The 9,644-nt window shown below is 49.6% G+C and overlaps 1 protein-coding gene across 1 annotated transcript in view; it reads right to left on the bottom strand.

The window, feature by feature from the left end:
• Positions 1-1,759: 1,759 nt before the first annotated feature.
• The window catches only part of LOC144505449 (calcium/calmodulin-dependent protein kinase type II subunit alpha), a 223,621-nt gene continuing 215,736 nt past the window's right edge, over positions 1,760-9,644 (bottom strand). The window contains exons 15-18 of the mRNA XM_078231553.1: positions 7,004-7,079; positions 4,954-5,048; positions 3,086-3,314; positions 1,760-2,146 (exon numbers count right to left, since the gene is read on the bottom strand). Coding sequence (XP_078087679.1) covers positions 2,143-2,146; positions 3,086-3,314; positions 4,954-5,048; positions 7,004-7,079 — 404 coding nt within the window. The 3' untranslated portion in view covers positions 1,760-2,142. The remainder of the gene's footprint in view (positions 2,147-3,085; positions 3,315-4,953; positions 5,049-7,003; positions 7,080-9,644) is intronic.

Genomic DNA, 9,644 nt, shown 5'->3' with positions numbered 1-9,644 from the left:
CCAGGTTTTCTAATCAGTTTTACAAAGAGGTATGGAAATTTCAGGGTCCACGTCGTGAATCTTAGAATCTCTACAGTGCGGAAGGAGGCCATTCGGCCCATTGAGTCTGCACTGACCACAATCTCACCCAGCCCCTATCCCCATAACACCATAGCTAATCCCCGTAACACTAAGGGGCAATTCAGCATGGCCAATCCACCTAACCCGCACACCTTTGGACTGTGGGAGGAAACCGGAGCGCCCGAAGGAAACCCCTGCAGACACGAGGAGAACGTGCAAACTCCACACAGATGGTAACCCAAGCTGGGAATCGAACCCAGGTCCCTGGCGCTAGTGCTAACCACGGTGCCACCGTGCTGCCCTTAGTTAAATGGTCCGCCGAATCATAGTTACGACAACACGGGGGCTCTAATTCGTTTTAGATGTTGCAAGTCACTCTTGATCTGATTTAAGATAATGAGCAATATAATCTCAGAGGCAAGAGTTTGCTTTTACTCAGTGAGTTGTTGTGATCTGGAATGTGCTAACTGAAGTAGGAGTGGAAGCAGATTCAAGGTGACTTTTGACAGGAACACTGGATAAATACTCAAAGGTGAAAAACCTGCAGGTTATGGGGGAAGAAGGAGCAGGGATGGGCTGAATGGCCTGCTCCCAGGCTGCATTGGGAACAAGCGGCTAAGAGAACCAAGCAAGCTGCCTTCGGGAGGGAGTGTGTTTGATGCTATTGGAGGGTGCAGGCGGAAAAGGGGTCGGGAGTAGGGAAGCAAGCGGCAATGTGAAGGAAAACTGAAACTTCCATAGCTCACTGGAAACCCGGCCCCGGCTTTGGAGTCTAGAAGGGGCCGGGTTCAGATTGTGCAAACTGTCCGTTTGGACGTGGTCCTTGTTTGGACTCAGTGATGGAGGATGGAGTTCAATCTCGTTGAGCTGATTAGCACCGATAGTGAATCCACTGTTTCTCAGTTGTGGCTGTGCTGAATTGGTGCTACATTGTGTTGGCAGTATATATAGCGTGGTGTAAGGACCCCGAATCCAAATGTCTTTCACAGGGAGCCCACCAAAAGCCAAACGGCCCCTCATGACGGCATGAGGGATAAACTCTTACCCAGTGTGACCAAAGCCGCAGTGAAGCCAGCGTCACAAAATACCCGAGGAAGCTCATTCGGATGAATCGCCATTTAAAAATGTACAAACCGTGTTCAGAATCTTTGCTTTCAAAGTGCGATGGGTCAGGTGGAGCGTAGTGTTCCCAGCCCCCTTAGAACGAAACGGTCGTTTCTTGACCCTTTGGGACTTGAAATGAGGAAGCTTTTCTCTCCTTGTTGATTGCACCCCCAAGTACAAGTTTTTCAGTCTTATCGCAAAGTGCTTTCATTGGTTTCAAAGTGCAGTCGCCATGTTTGAGGCAGGGTGGGGTGTAAGGGGGGGGGGAGGGGGAAGGGGGAAAAGGGGAGGGGAAGCATAACCATGGCATTAAAATTTCACCCTGCGGACATTCATTTCAGAGGCTTGTGGCTCACCCCTCGGTGTTGGCATGCAAAGAGTTAAAAGATCCGTGAAGCCCACCAGAGAGGTCTCCTTGTTCGCACAGTCTTAACGAGACTGGCACTGCCTACCATCTAGTAACCCCCTGCAAGACTCTTTCAGTGAATGATCTCTGCAACGGGACTGTTCCAAATGTTAAATCCCTCCTTCCTCCCTCCCTCCCAAAGTTCACGTTAAGATTGCAAATGCCCATTATTATTATTATTTTTTTTTTGCACGTCCGGCACTACAGTAAAAAACATGCATCGCAGCCAAGTTATAAAGTCATCACTTTAACGATCACAATTTTAAAATACACCTACACTGTAAACTGATTGGAATTATAGATATCGCTGTAAAACATGCCAGAACCACAGATATTGCCTTTTAGGATACAAAAAAAGATGGTCGGTTATGAAATTCATCACTCTCCCTGCAGACACAGGGGGGTGTGAGCGAAGGAACCGATTGCTCAACCCAGCAGTGATCCCGCCAAGCATTCCAGCTCTCTCTCTCCGGGGGGGGAGACATGAGTCCAGCGGTGAGGTTACACAGGAGGTATTTTCCTTGCGTGCAAGTCAGTCATGGGTAGCAGCAGGAGACTGGAGAGAAGGAGCTTCAACTGCAGAGAGAGAGAGACAGAGAGAGAGAGAGAGAGAGAATGAGGGCAAAGAATAAACAAGTATTTCCACATGGTGGCACAGTGGTTATCACTGCTGCTTCACAGCGCCAGGGGCCCGGGTTCGACTGTACGGAATCTGCACGTTCTCCCCGTGTCTGCATGGGTATCCTGCGGGCGGTCCGGTTTCCTCCCACAGTCCGAAAGACGTGTTGGTTCGATGCATTGGCCGTGCTAAATTCTCTCTCAGTGTACCCGAACAGGCACTGGAGTGTGGCGACTAGGGGATTTTCACAGTAACTTCATTGCAGTGTTAATGTAAGCCTCTTGTGACACTATATATATGGACAGTCTCGGCTTGTATCTGCTGGAGTTTAGAAGAGTAAGAGGCGACTTGATTAAAACCTCGAAGATTCTGAGGGGTGTGTGACAGGGTGGATGTGGCGAGAATGTTTCCCCTTGTGGGAGAATCCAGTACTCGGGGACAGTGTTTAAAAATAAAGCATTGCCCAATCAAAACGGAGAAGAGGCAAAAGATTTTCACTCAGGCGGTTGTGAGTCTTTGGAATTTTCTTGCTGAAAAGGCGGTGGAAGCAGAGGCTTTGGATATTTTTAAGGTCGAGATGGACAGATTCATGGTAAGCAAGAGGGTGACAGTTCACCAGGGATAGAAGGGATGCAGGTTGAGGTGACGACCAGATCAGCCCTGATATTAAGTGGTGGAGCAGGCTTGAGGGGCTGAATGGCCTACTCCTGGTTCAGAGGTTCATACGGAACACAGAGAGTGGCCGAGAGTTGGGAGAATGGCGCAGAATGATGAAGCAGTTCACCTTGAAATGTTCTCCCCTCTTCACCCCAATCCCGCCACCAATCCCGAACTCCAATTTTTCCAGGTTAATCCCCCTGGAGCCCGGATACCAAAACCTGGACCTTAACCCTTACTTGGCCAGAGCAGACGGAGATCCCGATCGGTGGAAGTGGACAATTTGCCATTTGCCGTCGCGGCGATGCCAGATGCGAGTCTCCTCGGACTGGGCAGTGCGCGGGATCCCATTGCTGTCGATGTATTGTGTAATGCGGATGTATGCGATACAGGCAGCCTCTTCCCCAATCAGGTGGATGTGTGGATTGAGGATGGTGGTGTGGACAGGCTTGTTGTTCTTGGACCACACTGGAAAGAGGCAAGAAAAAAATCATCAGTCCCCGATGGACATCGTGAGATACCAGTGGGAGGAGAGAGGTGAACACAGTCTGTCCTGCGACACTGGCCGGAGTTTTACCGACACGTCTGTCCCGATTCCGGGGGCGGGCGAGGCTCGGAGAACGGCATTCTCCGTTGGCCTCGGGCAGGATCGTACGAACCTCGGGCCGACGTGCCGGCAAAATTCCGCCCACTGAATAGCGAAACAACAACAACACCACCTCGCATTTAAATAGGGAAGAAAGACTTGCATTTGTGCAGTGCCATGCACAACCCCAGGACATTCCTCACCAGCCAATGAAGTACCTTGGAAGTGTAGACTCTGTTATAACGTAGGAAATGTGGCAACCAATTTATGCACAGCAAGCTCCCACTAACAGAAATGTGATAATAACCCAGATAACCCAAGGGTGTGTCGATTCAGGGATAAATATTGACCTCAGGACGCCAGGAAGAACTCCCCCTGCAACTCCCGCTGCTCTTCTTCGAGAATTAATACAATGGGGGCGGCACGGTGGCACAGTGGTTAGCACTGCTGCCTCACAGCGCCAGGGACCTGGGCACGGTGGCACAGTGGTTAGCACTGCTGCCTCACAGCGCCAGGGACCCGGGTTCGATTCCCGGCCTCGGGTCACTGTGTGGAGTTTGCACATTCTCCCCGTGTCTGCGTGGGTTTCCTCTGGGTGCTCCGGTTTCCTCCCACAGTCCAAAGATGTGTGGGTTAGATTGATTGGCTATGCTAAATTGCCCCTTCATGTCCGAGGGATTAGCAGGGTAAATACATGGGGATAAGGGGAGAGGTCCTGGGTGGGATTGTTGTCTCAATGGGCTGAATGGCCTCCTTCTGCACTGTAGGGATTATATGAGGAGCTGAAAGAGCAGATAGGACTTCAGCTTAATTTCTTATCCAAGAGACAGAACTTCTGACTGTGCAGCACCCCCTCAGTACTGCCCGTCTGACAGTGCAGCACCCCCTCAGTACTGCCCGTCTGACTGTGCAGCACTCTCTCAATACTGCCTCGCTGACAGTGCAGCAGTCCTTCAGTACTGACCCTCTGACAGTGCAGCACTCCCTCAGTACTGACCCTCTGACAGTGCAGCACTCCCTCAGTACTGACCCTCTGACAGTGCAGCACTCCCTCAGTACTGACCCTCTGACAGTGCAGCACTCCCTCAGTACTGACCCTCTGACAGTGCAGCACTCCCTTAGTACTGACCCTCTGACAGTGCAGCACTCCCTCAGTACTGCAGTGGGAGTATCAGTCTATATTTGTGAATTCCAGTCTCTAGAGTTTTTTTTTTAACTGGTCGGTGCAACATCGTGGGCCGAAGGGCCTGTTCTGCGCTGTAATGTTCTATGTTCTATGTTCTAGAGTGTGACTTGCTCGTAACCTGCTGACTCAGGGGTGAGAGAGCTACCCAGATGGTAAACCATGAGCCTCTAGGTCTGCATGGATGGAGCCAATTCGCTTAAGACAGAGCAGGGCTTGAACTGGGGCTTCAGAAGTGTGTTGGGTCTTAACCATTCACTGTACATTTCAACCCGAGGTACTAGCTTCAAAGCAGTAGCTGAAATGCAGTGACCAGCAGAACAGAAATGGTTTCTTACAATTCTCAAAGTAGAATCGATGAAAATCGAGTCCCTCCACCAGGTTTCCCAGCGCCTCGGGTTCGAAGGCAGTCACCCCAGGGTCACACATCTTCCTGAAAGATCAACAAATCACAATGCGGGATTTCACTTCGTCTAGCCAATGAGGAAAGAGAAAATGCTGGGAAGACACAGCGGACCAATCAGCGTCTAAAGAAGGGATGACACATGACCATTTAAGGCGTGGTTTTCCTGGCCCGCTGCACTACTCGAGCAGCCGGGGTCCTGTCTGGTACCCATCAACAGGGACCAGGCGCGGTGGCCTCACTGCTGGGGACAGAGGCCATTGAGGCCTCCTTGGGAGGTCAGGGGCACAGTGGAAGCAGGGGGGCGGGGGCAGGGGAGGGGGGGGGTGATTGGCCATGGGGAGGGAGTGGGGGGCAGACAGGACATAGGTGGGGGTCAGACTGACATCAGGGGTGTGTTGACCAGGTGAGGGGGTTGGGGAGGCCAGCGATCGAGGGTTGATGGTTCGGAGCTGGCAATCTGGGGACGCGGGGGAGCGTTAGTCATCGGGAGGCCTGCGATTGGGAGGCCAGCGATCATGAAGCTAGTTTGCATCTGCTGATCTCCCTACTGAGAGATTGGCGCATGCGCAGTGGCGCACTCAGCGCACTGATATCGGCCTTTCGAGCACCACTCACCCCCTGACTGACGTGAATCCCCCAGCGGAAATACAACCAAGTGCGCCCAAAAAACAGGTGGGAAAACCTCCCATTTTCCTGCCCATTGGGCACTTGGTTTCTTTTTGGGAGAATCGCCCCCTTAACGGTGGTGTTGGGGTGGTGGAGGGAATGGTGGAAGAGGTGGTGGAGGGGATGGTGGAGGAGGTGGTGAGGGGGAAGTGAGGGAGGGGGGGGGACTGTACACTTCCGATATTAATGGGTGGCATGGTGGCACAGTGGTTAGCACTGCTGCCTCACAGCTCCAGGGACCTGGGTTCGATTCCCGGCTTGGGTCACTGTCTGTGTGGAGTTTGCACATTCTCCCTGTGTCTGTGTGGGTTTCCTCCGGGTGCTCCGGTTTCCTCCCACACCCCAAAGATATGCGGGTTAGGTTGATTGGCCGTGCTAAATTGACCCTAGTGTCCGGGGAAGCGTAGATTAGAGGAATTAGCAGGGTAAATATGTGGGGTTACGGGGATAGAGCCTGGGTGGGATTGTTGTTGGTGCAGACTCGATGGGCCTAATGGCCTCCTTCTGCACTCTAGGGATTTTGTGATCCTATGATATTGAAAGTGGCAGGATAGAGGGAGGGAGGGACTGACAGAAGGAGAAAGTGATTGAAAGAAAGATAGAGAGAGGAAGGACTGAAGGGAAGGAGGCAAGGAATGGCTTTGAGGAGAGATTGGACAAACTCGGTTTGCTTTCATTTTAACATCAGAGGCCGAGGGACGACCCAATAGAAGTTGATAAAATGATGAGAGGCCTGGATAGAATGGACAGTCAGAGTCTGTCTCCCAGGGGAGAAATGTTAATTACTCGGGGATATAGGTTTAGGATAAAAGGGGGAAAGTTTAAAGGAGATGTGAGGGGCAAGTTTTTTTACATGGAGGGTGGTATGTGCCTCAAACGCTTTGCCAGAGGAGATGGTAGAAGCAGATACAATAGCAACATTTAAGAGGCATCTTGACAGATACATGAATAGGCTGGGAATAGAGGGTTACGGGGCTCATAGAGACAAAAGGTCTTTGGAAAGTGATGTGTCGGTGCAGGCTTGGTGGGCCGAAGGGCGTGTTCCTGCTGCATTGTTCTTTGGAGAGAGGGAGAGGAGGTGTAGACAGAAGAAGGGGAGGAATGCGGGTGAGAAGGGAAGTAATGAATGATAAATCGATGGCTCTCGTTTCACGCCAGGGTGGCGCGTTGCAAATCTACATCCTGGAATACAAAGCCCTAATAGTGACCTCTCAGAGTGAATGATTTACATTCCTACTGGAGGGATAACTGTTCCAAACGCGCTGTGGAATTGGTATAAAGCAGAACTAAATGTTTTATATCGGAAAAAAGCTTACGTGTAGGCCTCAAAATCTCCATTGCTAATCGCTTCAATGAGCTGCTCCGTGGCTTTGATAATCTCTTGTTTACGCACTGGAATTGGCAAACAAAGAGTGAAAGTTGATTTTTAAAAAAGTTTTCCAACGTAGTTGCATAATTAAAAGTGCATTCGACATGTTGCACAGCAGAATTACAGGGAGTGGGCCTTACAGGAGGTCCATTCATCCATTCCTTTCCATCCAAACATCCTTACATTTCTCCATGAATATATCCCGACCACCATGTCTGCCTCCATCCACTCATTCCTCCCTTCTTCTCTCTCAGCATTCATTTGTTCCATCATCTCTTTCCCCATCCATTCATTCCTCCCTCTATTTTCTCTATCCATTTCTCCCGTCATCTCTCTCCATCCATTCACTTCTCTCCCATCTCTCTGTATTCAGTCCTCCCTCCACGTCTTCCTCCATCAGTCCCTCCCTCTTCTCTGCAGTCATTCCTCCCTCCATCCATCCATTCCTCCCTTTTTCTCTGCCCATAGATCTCTTTCTTCATCCGATGCTGCCTTCATCTCTCCCTCCTTCCATTTTTCCCTGACGTTCTCCAGCTGCTTTATCCATTTCACCCTCTCTTCCTTCGTACCTACTGAAGACCAGCTTCCCTTTGCCCAGAGCAGCTGAATCGAATCGTAACAAATAGTCATTTGGTAGTATAGAACTTGAATATCGTTGAAAAAAAGAAACATGCTGTTGAAGCTTTTCGTCTTATACGCACCAGGACAGATGCAAGAATGCCAAAAAGTCATGGTGGCAATAGTTTCTTTGTGTACTCTCCATAGCAATGCCTTGACCAATCACTTCCCAACCAGTCAGCATCCTTTTCTCATGCAGTATAAATTGGTGCTCCTTCTGAAATTTGGTATTCTTGCATCTGTCCTGATGAGTGCAAAGTAAAAATCTTTGACAGCATCTCCCTTTTTTCAGCAATACTTAACAGTAACATCATGACTTGGAAGTCCCTTGGAGCAAGTCAGGTACAGGAGTTCACAGAAGCGGGGGGGCTGAATTAAAATGGCGGCCGGGGGTGAGAGGGCATCAGTAGGAAGTGCATGATATTGTAACTGTGGGGTGATTGAAGTCTCGGACTTGTCGCTGACAGCGGCATTGTGGCCAGAGGAGGCAGGTTTTGTTAACTCTGTCTCATTGATGAAAGGTTCTTTCTTGCATCCAAAGTTACGCCCATTCCGTAAACGGTTTTCTATCCCCCAACACCCAACTTTCCGCTCAAACCCATTTACAAAATCTTCCATAGCATTTAAAAATGCAAATTTATGCCTCATAAAATGTTGCTTTAAAAATATTCCTTGGTGAAATTTGATTAACGCAACTGGAGAGGGAATCATCACAAAAATAATAATCAGATGTGCGGGTTAGGTGGATTGGCCGTGCTACATTGCCCCTTAGTGTCAGGGGGTTATGTGGGGTTATGGTGTGCAGGCTCAATGGGCCGAATGGCCTCTTTCTGCACTGTAGGGATTCTACGATTCTATGATTTTAAACTGTGGGGTCAATCCTGGGAGTGAGCCAATTTCAGAGGGCTGAAAACTACGCTTAAAAAATATGCACAATTATTTTCCAGCGACACTGGGGTACAGTCATCAGCTCCTGAGTAAATCTCAAAAACTAATCAACACTTCTCAAAGCGGGTCCATATGTGGCCTTATGCCCTAAAAGCCTTTGGAGCCACATCGAAGAGCTGAAGACATGGTCACAGTGGAACACCACCACCTGCAACTTTCCCTCCAAGCCACTCACCGCCCTGACTTGGAAATATATCAGCCGATCCTTCACTGTCCCTTCCTAACAGCACTGTGGGTGTACCTACACCACATGGACTGCAGTGGCTCATGAAGGTGGCTCACCCCCAACTTCTCAAGGGGCAATTAGGGATGGGCAATAAAAACGCAGGTCTACCAAAGAATACCGACATCCCATGAACGAATACCAAAAGAATGAGTGGGAAAGCGCCATGGTATTTCATTGAGTCTGGGGGAGTGGACAGTTTGGGCTGAGTGCTGGAAGAACTTTTCTACAAAAGATGACAGAAATCTGTGATGCACTGAACATGATTTGCACATAAAACTCCACTGACCTTTACAGCCAGTTATAGCAACCTATCTCGCACTAAGTTGATCTTTCTCTACACCCTCGCTATGATTGTAGCACTACATTCTGCACCCGCTCCTTTCCTTCTCTATAAATGGTATGCTTTGTCTGCATAGCGCGCAAGAAACAATACTTTTCACTGTATACTAATATATGTGATAATAATAAATCAAATCAAATCAAATCGAAATCAACATCAGGAAAACTGCTGAAAATACCAGTACAGTCAAGCAGAAACTCCAAGCCCTTATAAGAGTGCTGAATGTGTGGAATTCACTACCACCTGTGACACAGTGGTTAGCACTGCTGCCTCACAGCTCCAATGACCTGGGTTCAATTCCCGGCTTGGGTCACTGTCTGGGTGGAATTTGCACATTCTCCCCGTGCCTGCGTGGGTTTCCTCCGGGTGCTCCGGTTTCCTCCCACAGTCCAAAGATGTGCGGGTTAGGTTGATTGACCATTCTAAATTGCCCCTCAGTGTCCCGGGATGTGCAAG

Source organism: Mustelus asterias, chromosome 16 (assembly GCF_964213995.1).
Source record: "Mustelus asterias chromosome 16, sMusAst1.hap1.1, whole genome shotgun sequence".
Taxonomy (NCBI): domain Eukaryota; kingdom Metazoa; phylum Chordata; class Chondrichthyes; order Carcharhiniformes; family Triakidae; genus Mustelus; species Mustelus asterias.
Note: the sequence above shows the minus strand (reverse complement) of the source record. Positions and strands in the feature narration are given on the sequence as shown.